Source organism: Cherax quadricarinatus, chromosome 22 (assembly GCF_038502225.1).
Source record: "Cherax quadricarinatus isolate ZL_2023a chromosome 22, ASM3850222v1, whole genome shotgun sequence".
NCBI classification, from domain to species: Eukaryota; Metazoa; Arthropoda; class Malacostraca; order Decapoda; family Parastacidae; genus Cherax; species Cherax quadricarinatus.
In genome coordinates, this window is record NC_091313.1 from 31,762,889 (window position 1) to 31,779,115 (window position 16,227).

General features: G+C 41.9%; 1 protein-coding gene across 5 annotated transcripts in view; it reads right to left on the bottom strand.

Annotated features, from left to right (window-relative positions):
* Positions 1-16,227, bottom strand: part of LOC128689731 (uncharacterized) — a 365,227-nt gene that overhangs the window by 16,992 nt on the left and 332,008 nt on the right. For 4 of the 5 annotated variants that reach the window (XM_070087631.1, XM_070087628.1, XM_070087630.1 and 1 more), the window contains one exon: positions 2,220-2,258. The exons of the other annotated variant lie outside the window; for it this stretch is intronic. In XM_070087631.1, coding sequence (XP_069943732.1) covers positions 2,220-2,258 — 39 coding nt within the window. The remainder of the gene's footprint in view (positions 1-2,219; positions 2,259-16,227) is intronic. 5 annotated transcript variants of the gene reach the window in all.

Below are 16,227 nucleotides of genomic sequence, written 5' to 3' on the forward strand. Positions count from 1 at the left end.
ATTGCATTAATACACCTGCTGCGTTTGTCTCTGACGAAGCCTACTGTCTAGGCGAAACGTTTCAATAAAAATACTAACTGTTGCACACATGTCTTGATCATCAACTTGTCGGTATTTTATACCATTTTCAACATACCTGAAGGGTGTTCCGGGGGGCAATGCCCCCACGGCCCTTTCCATGACCAGGTCACTTGTGAGACATGTATTGACTCTCCACTCCTATGCCAGGTCCTGACAAATGACTCATCTGCCTTCGCCTGATAAATCTATCTTCAAGCAACTAGAAAGTTTTATCTCCCATTGTCGGTGACTAAATTTATGTTGAAAGGCTCCTAATTAGGTAATGGTATTTGATGGAGGGGCTAAAGTGCAGTCTCATTATTTCTGCTTTAAGATGGATGATACTTCTTAGTAAATGACCCTCTCTAGTAAGTCTACACGAGAAAAACAAAACCAAATGTGATAACGATCATGGTAGGATAAGTTGTACATGAATGATATACAAAACCGACGAGACGAAGAATTAGACATATGTGCAATATCTGGGTATATTTATTTGTAGACGTTTCGCCAACCAGTGGTTTTATCAATACAAGGGCGCAATGTAGAATTAAATACAAAAGATGAGATAATCAGCCCGTCAGCCTTGGAGTTGGTGAAGAACACCGTAGTCTTGATTACCTCATCTTTTGAATATAAATATACTTTCTTCACATTATGTATTGTATTGATAAAGCCACTGGTTGGCGAAACGTCTACAAATAAAGATACCCAGATGTTGCACATTGTCTAATTCTTCATCTTCATGGTAGGACAACACAGGTTCAAAGCAGGGACGCTGCTGCTGCCTGTCAAGCTATGAATTACCAAATTATACTCGATGTGCCGGAAGATAAGCAATAGTATGTAATATACAAAACAGCTGCTGGTTAGTTGGGTTGCAGGCGGCGGGCACTAACAGCTTGATCGATCAGGTCAGCAACCAGGAGACCTGGTCTGGGACCGGGACCGGGACCGGGCCGCGGGGGTGGTGACCTCCGTAAATTACTCCAGGTAAACTCCACGTACACCTTCCTGTCATGAGCCTTACGTCCCTCCCACCCAATGTACCATGTCCTAGGGTGCCCATTACTGGCACTGGCACTGACACACGCACACAGCCTCCTCCCCCTCTCTCTTTCTCCTCTCTCTCTCTCTCTCTCATTACATGCCACACCCGTCTAGACACACCCTCATACATCATGACAAAAGACCTGCCACGCCCTGGCTCGTGCCCTTGATCATCGTCTGTAGTAAATTTTGGTCTATTCCTGTCCCTACCAGGCAGGAGCTTTTATAAATATAAAGAGCATAAATTAATTCAACAAACGTAACGCCCATCCTACACTGCACCTTTCCCTTCCACACACCTCCCAACCACAAGCAGTATTTCCGATATATGTTCCGTACGCGATGGAGGACAGCAAAAGTAGTTTTATAGCATATACCTGTGGTATACCGGTTTCAAGAGCTCTCCAATAAAAATACCGTCCCCTGCACAATAAAACTATTCATGATTTTTTTTCTGCTATTTGGGTCTGAACTGTAATGAAGTCTAAAGATCTATCCACCCATTATTTAGGTATTCCTATTGTGCCCATTTTTCTTGCTATTACACCATACTTTTGATATCTTTGGTAAGTTACACTTATCAGAGGCTTTTCTAAAGTCTGTGTTTACTATGTTGGCAAATTCTTAATCTTACCAGTGAATCGAGGTCCAGCAATTGAATAAGAGTGCTCTAAATTTGTTGTCAGAGCATCAACAATATTTATATTTTGGACAGAGAGGCAATTTTAATGAGGACTACCACTGCTCCAACAGCTGAAATTATGCGACTGAACTCAATCTCTCCTTCAAACACTGACAACAGAGATAACACGTACTAGAAGTTTGAAGTCTATGTATCTAAATTTTCAGGCGAGCCATTTGTCAGCCCATGACAGGAGGGCAGACAGGTCAGGCAGGCATTGTTGATAGTAACTGTCCCACTTCCACAGCTCAAGATATCGCATGTACAACAGCAAAAAATGGCATATCGTATTCGCTTATCGACAGGCGCTCACCTACCAGCTGCAAGTGTCCTTGTTCGGGTGAAGTTTACCTGGAGGACTGAAAAGTCCATGTCCGTCACTTTTAAGACCTTGTTTTACACATCACTGTAATTTGTCTTACTTTACCTTACAAAGTCCACTTTGCCTTACAGCATCCGTAATTACCTGAAAGAAAAGACAAACGTGTTATACTTGGCCTAGAATAAGTATCATTATTGATGACAAAATACCGACAAACTGATGAATAAGACACATCTACAACACATGGATATCTTTATCCCCTGTATTCGACTTAGAGGCCTGCTGAGCAGGCGAAACGTTGCAGAATTAATATACCCAAGTATTTTACATGTCTTATTTAACAGAATAAATGTATATTATAGTAATTATAAGTGTATATTATATGAGAAGTGTATATTAAATGCTTCTTAATTTACACATTATTGTTACCTCTAATTAAAAAGTTATTTGCCTGCTTTTCATGGTTTCCTGATGACACACACCATGTGTGGTGCTTTCCATGGCCTCCTGGTTACGGTAATGAGACTATTATCTCTCACCACATACGTCCTCTCGCTCTCCCATGGCCATCACCTTCACGGTGTCGAGAAACTGGCAAGTGCACAAGTAGTGCACAACCAAACCACAGCCTGACATACACAACCACTTCCACAGCCTGATATACACAACTACGCCACAATACTTGACATACATAACCACCCCCACACTGCCTGACATACTTAACTCGCGTACTCTCACAGAGAAAGTTAACTTGACTCTTAAATGAAGGTGTGGAGATGATGACTACATGTTGAGCCCAGGTCAACTCCGCCCCACTGACCACCTCTCGGGCTTCTACAATTACCAATATTGTGTAAGTTTATAAGTTGTATTACTAAGTCGAACGAGAGTGCTGAGAACGAGTTCACTGGCAGTTATTGTCAATCTAATTTTTACCTTGTTTTTGACGCCGAACATGAACATTAATTTTATCTCGGCGCTCACACTCAATTTAATAATTAATTAACCAACGTACACTACGATCAGGGAGAGGTAGGATGTCAGTCTGGATTTTCCTCCGTCCCGGACCATGAACAAGCCATTTTATCATAGAAATTTAAATATACAAGGGGGCACTGGGAGGTGATCAGGGTGTGGAAGTCTGGTTGAATGAAAGCTCCAACACGGACTGATTCTTCTCCCTGACCTCAATATAATCAATCCTTAATATACAACAACCACGCTTAAGGCACAAATTATGAATACAGGAGGGCCCCCAAATATAAAGCAGGTTAGGTTCCGGGCTACCGCTCTAAAGTGAAACAGCTTTTTTTTTTTTCAAATTCATATAAAAACCTGATAACATGTTTACACTATCATATATTAAGTGAGCAATAGAGCTAGGCCTAAAAAATGCATATACAGTATACACATTACTTACCTTTAAATATTTTTGTCCTTAGCTTATAGTAAGTGGTGAATATATTTATTATAGGAAGTTTGAATAAGTGAAGAAAGGTTATAATTGACCACCACTGCATTAGCGAAACGCTGTAAAACAGAGCGCTGTAAAGCGGGGCCCTCCTGTATTGGGGGGGATATGGGTGTGACAGCATGACCGTACAGGAGGGAAGCTGTGCACTGACAAATATATCTTGTACATTCTTAAATCTTGTACATTATGTCTTGGTATAACTTCATGGAACTGTCAATTCGCAAACATTTTATTTTTTTGCAGAAATACATAAAAACAAGAGCCCATGAAATTTGCTTGCCTTTGCTGCCATCATGCAAGGAAAACTTAACGATTCTGTTGCTGCTCGTAAACTATCGACGAACATTTCAACTATTGAGAGGCCTTGATAGTTCCTGTAAGCTGAAATAATATATGAAAAAGTTAAACTTTTCAAACGATAAGCATATCAGCACAGTGTCACAACCCAGTAGAAATTACCATAAAAATAACAAGAATACGTTTAAAGTTAAGATCTCTCTCGCGATTCAGGCTCCCACTGAAGTCATCCTGGTATTTCTGAATGCTGGATTTTTTTTTTACCAATTCTATAGTCTATAGTTTTAAGTTTCTTCAAATAGTTATGAAAATAATGTGTATGTTGAGATACCGTTCTCAGTTCCCTTTTCTTTCTTTAAGTAGAGACTGTAACTGGTGAATGCTTAAGGAATTTGTAGAGTTAAGGGTTGGAAAAATAATGAGTTTAGAATAAAAATAGATTCCTTTAGCTCTTAGTTATTATTTTGGGAGGAAGAAAGAGGGATGTGATGTCTTTTTTGCATGTGTTCTATATGCAAATGCGGGACATGCCTCTTCAACTGCGACAGGACCTGCTGACCTAAGATCTTTTAATGATGTAAACAAGAATCAGCACTTTTTTCTTGATCTTGCTGTGTTGGGAAGGGGAAGGTCACTGACCTCCTTTAGACCATGCATGTGTAATGATTAGAGGAAGAAGTCAGTAAGGGATACTTCTGAGACACACACACACAGTTAAAATTAATCCACAGGTAAAATCCATTCATACACCCTCATGCATAGCAAAAAAAAAAAAAAAAACAGAAAGAAGTGGTACATCATCACGTCGCTGACGGTTTCATGCAGGCTAACAGGGCCAGCAATAGGAAAACATGACACGGTTCTAAAGCTATATTTGCAAAACTGAGAAACTACGGAAAAATAAAACTGCTACCAATCTGGTAAAATCAGCCCGTGATGACGGACTTATTGCTGGAAACTCCTTGACGATAAACGTGCTACTGGTGATCCCGCCTGCCAATTGACTCGCCTTCCACCACTTCTCAATTATTGCACAAAACAGCTTCAAAAATTTGCCACGTATTATAAACAATTAATGATACAAAAAACTGTAATTGAAGACAATGTACCCAGAGATGTTTATTAACATCTCGCTACCTGTTAAAAGGGAACATCGTCCCCATGGCTCTTAAAGCTCATGACTATTACCTCGGGCTCTTTTTTCTGTCTTTGAGAGGTAGTCGAGCTTTATTAAATAGTGACTACTGGAGTTATCTCGCTACAGTATAGGTGTGCAATATCTCTAATTTAAATATTTTCAGATATCTTTCTGTAGGAGAGAAACCTATCACATGTTTAGATAGTAAGTGTGCCGGTAATTTATCTCCGCTATTATCCCCAGCGCCGTGTTAGCCAAGGTTAACGACGTCCGCAACACTGTACACCAACTTTCACTAAAATAATGCCAGAGTTTATTGGTGGTGTTGGGGATGGGGAGGTTAAGAAGGATGTGAAAAGGCTGCCAAGGGAATGAGAACCCAGGTACCTGATGGGAGAGGATAGGGAGGGAGTGATGGGTGGAGATGGGAGAGAAAGGGAGTGATGGGTGGGGTTGGGAAAACATTATGGGACGATGGGCGATGAAGGGGGAAGCATAGCAATGGGAGGAGAAGCCCAAAAGATGTAATGGCCGACTATAACTCTAGATGGGTCATTCCCTGTCAGTGCAGAATGTGCTCCGTCTTCCCCTCTCCATTCTCTTTCGGCCACAACACCTGTCACAACACACATTTCTCTTTCCTTGGCCTACAAATGGCAACATGTACATGAACTTCGACTGGAAAACTCTTGAGCACCATTAAGATAAGTTTTAGGTGCCAGCAAGCAGCAGAAAAATATTGTGTCAGTTTTTCTCCCCTTTAATGCACAGATATCTTTAATTGGCGCATAAATGTAACGTACACTGTAGTGGCGGTACTTTTGTTTTGTCTTGTGATAGATATAAGGTAAATTTCTTTATAGGAGCGCGTTACGTGATTATAAATTGATAAAAATAATGGTTAACTCTATCGTAATATAATTTTTGAACCTTAGTGTACTTAACACCATAAGGGAAACGTGTTTGTTTACTCTATACGAGCAAATACACGCCTGTACTTTTATGACATGTGTACACTTGCACGTACTAAAATTAGATCACGATAAAGTTGGCATCGGCCACATGCACCTAACTCACGGATACCTCATGGAAAAACGTACGGCACCGATCTGCAAGGACTAGTAGGCTGTAGTGTCAGTACACCTTATCTTAATACATTGTCCTATCAATGAGCAAGAATTCGCTTAGAGACGTCTCCGTCGCCCTCAATACAATTAGTAAATTTATGTAAGAGCTAGAAGCAACCTGATGCTAGTTACTTTATGTAAGAGCTAGTAGCAACGCCTCGTTGACGTGATTTTTGGCAGCAGCAGGAGCATACAGCAACATGACATGAGGCCAGTACCCATCCTCCCTGCACCCACAATGCACTATTTCCTCCCTGCACCCACACCAATACTTTCCACAGGTGTCAAGGCCAACTTCCTCGCTCTTATGTAAACGCTGGCAACGACCCACCAAGTATATAAGGCTCTTGCTAAATATACTCAGAGTGGTCTAGCAGGCACTGACCTATGTACGTTAATTGCATTATAGTGCCTTGCTTTTATGGTGCTTGTAGGATGGAGTGCCACAAGGCTGGATTAAAATGCTTGATAGCAAAAATGAAAATGCTTGCTGGATTTTATTTAACAAAATTAAGTACATCAGAAGTGTGCAGCTACCCCATTTTACCCAAGAACTGTATGATAGTTACAGTATGCAAACAGAAACTTGCCTCGTTTCTGTCTTAACGTCTCAAACTGGCTTTATATATGAGCCTTGATTGAGAGACCTAACAGCAACGCAATGAGGCTATTATCAAGAATTCCGCCACAGGAGCTTCAAAGTTCGGCGTCAGCAAGGTGGAGTTAGTATCATGTCTGAATTATAATATATTTGTTTGGCCTATCTGGCTGGCTGTTACAGCACGAGGAAGGGCGGGTGGTTGGTCATGAGAGAGACAGGCATGGGGGAATGACTCATTGCATAATGTAGATTCAATATACGTTGTAATGTTAATAAAAGTATGCTTAATAACCTGTTTGTTAATTTTTTCATCTTATTTTTTACCCTGTGGTTAGGAGTAGGAAGGGAGGAGAGAGTAATAAGAGAGAGCGTGAGGGAGGAATTCAATTCTGATCCAGCGAGAGTGAGGAAGTGGGTGAGAAAATGCTGTCAGAGGAACTATTCTTTGACCAGACAAGCCTCGTTCATGGCCAGATTGCGGGAATGGGAAAACTCTCGAAACCCATTAAGGGTATCAAAAGGTATGGCAGAGGACTAAATGGTAATCAAAAGTCGTAAAAAAAGCATAGTATGAGTACTGGATCCTTAAATGCTTGACTGCAGACAAGAAGAATAAAGTGTGAAGATAAAGACTGTGTGAGTAATTGGTGATTAAGTGCCTGACCGAAGTCTTGGGGAGAGTCACCTAGTTGCGGTCTGACTGAGGTCTCACTGAAAGAGTACTTTCAAGGCACTGTTTCAGTAAACAGGCCAGTTTTCCAGCGCCAATTTGGCACTACTGCCACGGTACGGAGGAAATAATGCGGACTCGCCTAACTTAACCAAATCCAACCTATCTTAACCAGACCATTCTAACTCGGTTTAACCAAACCATCTCCATTCAACCAACTCGACCGAATCTAATCGGGAAAAGTAAACTCGTCCACAAAGTAAATGTGTCTAACAACACCTGAGGCCGTCTTCATGTTGAATTCGGTACTATTACGATACCCTTGAACAGCGAGACTAGCACCACATCTCAATAGCGCCAGCCACAAATTCCACAGCACTGCGTCAGTAGTACTCAAAATACATTTAGCTCTGATAGTAACTGTTAGGGATGTACCCAACTTAGCTACAACAGTATATAGGGTTCGGAGACACCTGATACACGCAGTCTTGGAAAACTGACCCAAAATCAACTGCTGATGTCGGAAGTCTGCTTACTCAATCAGATGACGTATTGACTACGCTGAACGATCAGTCGTATGATATACCTTTGACAGGCCTTGCGAGTTTTCCAATTCCCGCAGCCCGGCCATGGGCCATGCAAGTCTAGTGCCTGCCTGGTCAACAAACTATTGTTGCTGCCACTAAAATTTAAAGTAGCAAATAATATAAGATTACTGAAGTAGAACCCATCAGCAATGGAAATCCTCGGTACTTATCATCCATCATTTAAGTAGAGTACCAGAATGATCAGCAAAAATGTAACGGTAAAGTCTTGCATTTTATAACTTCTTAAACATCACAACTTAATACTACAAGTTGAAACAGCAATGTGAAGTCAACGGCAGCTGGAGACTCCGAGGGCCACAAGCTCAGTGACCACCAGCCAGACAGCTTATATATTCCTTTCTAGCCAGACAGCTTATATATTCCTTTCTTTATGTCAGCCGCACCTCTCGCATCTCTTTGTCAATCCCACCCAGCTTCCCTCCCTGCCTAAGCCTATTTACTGCTACAGTGGTCGCCACCCTTCACTAAATTAAAGCTATCCATGACCAATTTCTAATCGTGCCTAGCAAAGGGGGAAAATAGCATGTAGTGCATGACAAGTGGTAACTCAAAGAGGGTACTTTACTCCCTCTCGTGAATTCTTTGTCAATTCAGTCTTTGCCATGAGAAAGCAAATTACAAGTATCTATACACCTAATACTGTATGATGCAATATAGTTGAGAACATTGTAAAGCTTTGAAGTGTATATAAATAAACTGTAATTAAAGAAATGGCAAATAAAACTATCAAGAAGAATCTACAGATGTTTGAAATTTGCTTTTCTCACAGGCTAAGGGTCCTTAATAACTAAACTACAGATGAGAAGGACGCCACATGTATAGGAGACAAACATGAAAAAAAGGGTATCAGGTGTGTGTCAAGTGCGGTAAGAGGGAGAGGGAGAGGGGGAAAGGAGAGAGAGAGAGAGAGAGAGAGAGAGAGAGAGAGAGAGAGAGAGAGAGAGAGAGAGAGAGAGAGAGAGAGAAAGGGTGATATAGATGTTCCATGAAACTAAAAAAAAACGTCCATATTTTGCCTGTTTGTAATGTTAAGAGCAGGGTCGAGTTTTAGCATCGGTGCACCTAGGAGTCTGTGGAGACAAAGAACTTTGTCCTTGGAAGCAAAGAAAGGAATGTATGAAAGTATAGTTTTAAAAATGCTTTTATATGGGTGTGAAGCATGGGTGATGAATGTTGCAGTGAGGAGAAGGCTGGAGGCAGTGGAGATGTCATGTCTGAGGGCAATGTGTGGTGTGATAATAAAAAAAAAAAAAAAAGGCACAATACCGTGACTGGAACGATACACAAATAACCCGCACATAGAAGAGAGGAGCCTACGACGACGTTTCGGTCCGACTTGGACCATTTACAAAGTGTGACTTTGTAAAGGTCCAAGTCGGACCGAAACGTCGTCGTAGGCTCCTCTCTTCTATGTGCGGGTTATTTATGAATATAATGCACAGAATTCGTAGTTTGGAAGTTAGGAGGTGCTAGATTGCCAAAACTGTTGTCCAGAGGGCTGAGGAAGGGTTATTGAGGTGGTTCGGACATGTAGAGAGAATGGAACGAAACAGAATGACTTCGAGTGTGTGTCAGCATAGTTGCTGATCCTCCTTACATGTGTTTATACAAAAGATCCTAGGTCTAGTGACTGTATGACGTCACGGGACGCAGCATGAGGGAGTGGGACGCTCTGCCTCGCCCTCACTCCGCGCTTAAACATACAGCAAGCAGGCAGGCTGGGCCCTTCCCTTACCACAGTCTGACAATATAGTGTTACCATCCACAAGTGTGTTTATCTTCAACCATCATATCTCCTTCCGAACCCCCACGACATGTGTATAAATCTGTAGTGGAGGGAAGGCGGGGTAGGGGTCGGCCTAGGATACGTTGGAGGGAGGGTATAAAGGAGGTTTTATGTGCGAGGGGCTTGGACTTCCAGCAAGCAAGCGTGAGCGTATTTAATAGGAGTGAATGGAGACAAATGGTTTTTAGTACTTGACGTGCTGTTGGAGTGTGGGCAGAGTAACATTTATGAAGGGATTCAGGGAAACCGACAGGCCGGACTCGAATCCTGGAGATGGGAAATACAGTGTCTGCACTCTGAAGGAGGAGTGTTAATGTTGCAGTTTTATAAACTAGTGTAATATATACAGACTTTACAAAAGCCTTCGACAAGTGTGACCATGGCGTAATAGCGCACAAAATGCGTGCTAAAGGAATAACAGGAAAAGTCGGTCGATGGATTTATAATTTCCTCACTAACAGAACACAGAGAGTAGTCAACAGAATAAAGTCCGAGGCAGCCACGGTGAAAAGCTCTGTTCCACAAGGCACAGTACTCGCTCCCATCTTATTCCTCATCCTCATATCCGACATAGACAAGGATGTCAGCCACAGCACTGTGTCTTCCTTTGCAGATGACACCGAATCTGCATGACAGTGTCTTCCTTTGCAGACACTGCAAGGCTCCAGGCGGACATCAACCAAATCTTTCAGTGGGCTGCAGAAAACAATATGAAGTTCAAAGATGAGAAATTTCAATTACTCAGATATGGTAAACACGAGGAAATTAAATCTTCATCAGAGTACAAAACAAATTCTGGCCACAAAATAGAGCGAAACACCAACGTCAAAGACCTGGGAGTGATCATGTCGGAGGATCTCACCTTCAAGGACCATAACATTGTATCAATCGCATCTGCTAGAAAAATGACAGGATAAATAATGAGAACCTTCAAAACTAGGGAGGCCAAGCCCATGACACTCTTCAGGTCACTTGTTCTATCTAGGCTGGAATATTGCTGCACACTAACAGCACCTTTCAAGGCAGGTGAAATTGCTGACCTAGAAAATGTACAGAGAACCTTCACGGCCCGCATAACGGAGATAAAACACCTCAATTACTGGGAGCGCTTGAGGTTCCTAAACCTGTATTCCCTGGAACGCAGGCGGGAGAGATACATGATTATATACACCTGGAAAATCCTAGAGGGACTAGTACCGAACTTGCACACGAAAATCACTCACTACGAAAGCAAAAGACTTGGCAGACGATACAACATCCCCCCAATGAAAAGCAGGGGTGTCACTAGCACGTTAAGAGACCATACAATAAGTGTCAGGGGCCTGAGACTGTTCAACTGCCTCCCAGCATACATAAGGGGGATTACCAACAGACCCCTGGCAGTCTTCAAGCTGGCACTGGACAAGCACCTAAAGTCGGTTCCTGACCAGCCGGGCTGTGGCTCGTATGTTGGTTTGCGTGCAGCCAGCAGCAACAGCCTGGTTGATCAGGCTCTGATCCACCAGGAGGCCTGGTCACAGACCGGGCCGCGGGGGCGTTGACCCCCGGAACTCTCTCCAGGTAAACTCCAGGCAAAGCACCCCTCTGGCAAGACAGTGATGGAGTGAATGATTTAGGTTTTTCTTTTTCGGGCCACCTCTACTAAAGACAATTCTTCGTTTACTTAAAAACGCTAGAGATCGACAGCTTTATTACTAAGAGCAAAGCAAATGGTGACTAATGTAGATGAGTGGGTCACATCTCCCCCGCCCTATCTCAGTCAATACAGATATTTCCTACACGCTATCTAAACAAACAGCATGTGGTGCCAGGCGCCCTCTATATAACTTTGCCTTTGATGCTCTCGAAAAACCGGCCCTTGGCCAAGCTTATCTAGTTGTCTGGTTAACCACGCTGTTGCTGGCCCACATGTCCGTCACAGCCTGGTTAATCAGGTATTTGGCGGAGGAAATTGTCTAACTTCCTCTTAAATACTAATACGCATATAAAAATTATGGTATAATCTCATGGACTGACTCAATGCAAATTCAGTAAGGGAAAGGCGGCAGCTGCCATCTCCTTTCCCCTGTAACACTTTCCCCACTGTCTTCAGTATACGTACTAATGTAACCCGCAAACAGTACACCCTTCTTACACCCTCCAATATTATGCATCAATATTGCAGTGTGAATATGTTAAATTAATTCAGGCCTTCCTCATAAATCCAGATGAGCCACACCACGGCCTTCCTATTGCCATCCCTCGTTGCCAGTTCTCAGTAAATGCCTGCGAACACCTGGCGTCCTACAACTGCTGCTCTTTGTGGATTTCTGTCCGTCACAGTGCAATCCACCTCGTGCATAACACTATCTAAACTATTTACAATTATACACAAAATCAGACAGTGAAAACTTATCAGTATCCTAATACAACACTAGCACTATTTTCGGTGATTGTTTACAATTTCGTTCACCTCTTTAGAGAGAATGCTCTTTTCATGGTGTATGTGCCGTCAAAGCTAGTCCCGTTTGCCCTCCAGCAAGTCAACAAAACACTCAGCCGTTATCGCTCGCGCCAGACACCACACCCGGGACACCTAAGCAAAATTTGAATCTCGCGCAGCTCAAAAACTTACGTTTCTCATTTAGCTTTTCAAAGTTCTTCACACGAATTATGAAGAATTAAATCTACCTGTATAATTTTCTGCGTGAATAAACATGAAATTGCCCCTAATTAGCAAAAATTAGCACTCAGGTTACTTCATGGCAGCGTATCCAAACTAACAAAGGAAACTATTTGAATGCCCAGTCTAAGATTAGAAAGCGCGGCAACTTTTTCGTGGGAAAGCATTTTTCGTCACTAAATATTATATTAGTAAAAATATATTGCAGATTCCAATGTTTCATTAATAGTATCAATTCACTGACATTATGAACGCTGTCAGTGTGCGTTACGTTATATGCAACATGGAATGGGAGAGCAAGTTTAAGTAGTGGTTGTGTGGTGAGGCTTTGGAGACGGTACTCAAGAATCAGTGAATCATTATATGATAAAGAGGCAACTCACGGGCCTTGAATTACAACGCAGTTGCCATATGCCCAAGACTCCGGTCTTAATATCTTTCATTATCTTAAGAGCTTGGGAAAACCTTGTTTGCGCATTTCACTTATTTTTGCATTTTCGAAATTTATCATCTTAAATTCAATAAAAAATTAAATTCACAGTAGACATAAGACAGCCGTAGCCAAGGGAGAAACAGCAACCCATTGTCTGTCTTACCACGTGGGGACAGCACTAACAGCCGTGTCCCACCGCCATCACAAGTACGACGCTGCTGTTTTATGACCATCACAACTACTACTACCACCACCGCTGCGGCATCACACAACCCTGCTACTGCCCCACCACCACTCCGTCATCAAGCAACATAAGCACTCACACACACGTAATGGAAGCAAGATTCATACAGAGCTTTAAGATGAGGTACGATAAGGCTCATGAAGCAGGCAGAGTGAACCTAACAGTGACTTAGCGAAGAGACCGGGCCAGGAGCTTTGAATTGACCCCAGTAACCAAAAATGAGTACAAATATATGAGTATAAACAAAAAACGCTGCTGTTCCACCACCACTATATCCTCAAGCACCTCACACCTTCGCTACTGCTTCAACACCTTCCCTTACACACTAAACCAGTGAAAAATAAACCACATAAGTGCAATGTACAAGCATTAGGCGATCATGTTATTTATGTAACCAGTTACGCGGACAAATATGTAATTCTTTTCCTTCCTCCTTCAGCAGACATCAACATGCCACATCCTTCTCACCAGACAAGCAAGTAGCACTGCCGCAGTTCTGACTACTCATGATAGTTATTCAATGCTATTTATTAAGCAAGCAAAGAACACTGGAACATGACTGTAGTGGAGAGTATTGTTTGTGAATACAACTATGGGGGAGTCTGAGGTAGTATCACTTGTACATAATATTACCTCTCTCTCGAGTGACATCACATTGTTCACGATTAAACCAGTCTTAAACTATGCTTCTTCCCGTTATTATTTATATTCAATGTAAGTAGATGCAGTAGATACTTTGTTAATTCGAATGAAAACATTTAGATGAATAGCATGTCCCACCATACCATACAAAGCTCCTCCTATATTCAAAAGACACTACAGCTACAGCCAATGGAGATTATTAAGAATGTCACCGACAGACGTGAACTGGGCTCCTCAGGGTATTTTTGGCCAGTCTCTCGACGGCCAAAGAACCGACGTTTGTAAGATGAATTCAACTGTGGATACAAATCATATTGCTAGCGACAGAAAGACTGCAAACAGCAACAATCTGGTTGATCAGGGGCTGAATGCGTAGGCAGGTCTTGAAATCGATCACATGTATTACAATGGTATGGGATGCCGATATTCGTAAATATTACTGCTCTATTCCTACCATAACAAAGACGTAAACATTTGCAGAAAATAATCAGTATAAGGCGATAAATGAATATTACACTGCAATTCAGCATTTACAAGTAAAACTAGAAAACTTTATATAGAACAGGCACGCAAACGAACAGGTGACTGCACTGTCTAGACTGTAGAATCATATTCGAACTGCAGTGATTTTCTAATATAAAGTTTAATCAAATTATTAAACTGAATGTGACAATGACCATTTATTTATAGGCCAGCTGCCTCATCAGAAAAAGCTACGACTGGCCGGTTCTACACAGGAAATGCCTCGAAGCAAATAAATGTACATCTTAGCACCACATGAAAAGAGGCACATTGATAACCGTGATCCAAACTAAAACTAATTTACCCTAGGCAATATAAAATACTCAGTTAAAATAGTTTTTTTATTATTATTTTTGGTATGATGGAAACTTAAAGAGCTGCTTAAATGGTTCCAACTCCCAGATTCCAGCAATAACAAGGTTACAAGTCCCCCAGAGCTTCCTTATTGCTATTCAGGTATTCCTGACACAGAAGAACCACCTCAGGTAGATCCACCTGTGCCGGAAGTACAAGGTTATCTTAGTTATTATCAGATTAAAACACTTTCTCGCATTCCTCCGTAAACGTCGCATCAATTCGAACTTAAAAGACCTCAGATACTTTTCAAACTTCATGTAATATAACTTCCTGCGATCACAGTTCCACTATCTTCAACGCTCACGTGTTTCTAAATTTGTTCCTCCTCGCTATCATCCTCACTGCACTCACATGTTCCTCTCAGCGACAACGTCGACAGACCGGATGTAGGGTCTAGTTTGCGGTTTCCAAAATTGCAGGGATTTACGCCTTCAGAAGCAGTCATTGCCAGGGTGTCGTATAATAAATACGCACAAGTCTAAATGACACTACTACAGCACAGGAAGCATTATTCTCTGTTACTGTGTATTTTCCTCTGCCAGTACAAAAATTCCTAGGTACGTGATTCAAGTGACTGTTGAATCATCATAGGCAAAAATGTGACGGAAATTACTGGCGAGTCACATGTGTGTTAAAAGTCGATTTTAGTCGGGAGAATGTTTCTACAATGTTGTAAACCTAAACTAATCAGCAGTGCACTCAACCCTGTGGGGATATACATGCTTGATACTGTACTAGCTAGAAGTCATAAGCTGTGTGACAGGCTGGACGAGACGAATCTGTATATTAATCTATGAGGAAGAACTGAGTATTTATATGCCGAGACACGGGACAATGAGTAATGGGCAGACTCGACCTTTCATATTAGATTAAAGGATTAAACCCCCAGTTACACCAGATTAATAATTTTTATATGAGAGCCCAGCCCAATATATGAACCCCAGAACATAGGTAAGTTGCCACACCATCCCACCGTACCGTAATTAAACTAGCGCAGCATTACGAACCAAGGAAGCACATTATCCCAGAGTCTTTCTAATAACATTGAGTATATAATAAAACTTACATATTTCAAAACTATCGTTGGCATCTCCACCTGGTAAATGAAGGTGGCGCCACAGAAACCCTCACTCAAAAATCACACACACACACTAGAGGCAGTCGTGCATGTGTAGGGATGCATGACTTTCCGGTAGTAAGAGCACTACCACCCACACCATCACCAAGCCACTGTGCGTGGCAGGGAAACTCCACCCACTAGTATTCCTACAAAAGCCATCCAACTCTGTTCTCACTAAGTATACGAGGTATGGGAAGATCGGTTGCTCCCTCTTACTCCTCCTTTCATGCTAACATTAATATTTTTCTTGTCGAGACTAGGTCTTCAACATTAGCAAGGTCTATCTACCTTTTGATGGTTCTAGAGTCATGGTATCTGCGGTCCAGTTCCAGATCAGGCCTCCAGGTTGAAAACCTCATCAATTTAGGATATTTGTGCTAGCAGAAGGCATTCTATTGCAAACATCACTGACCAGTTGATCATTAGAGACCT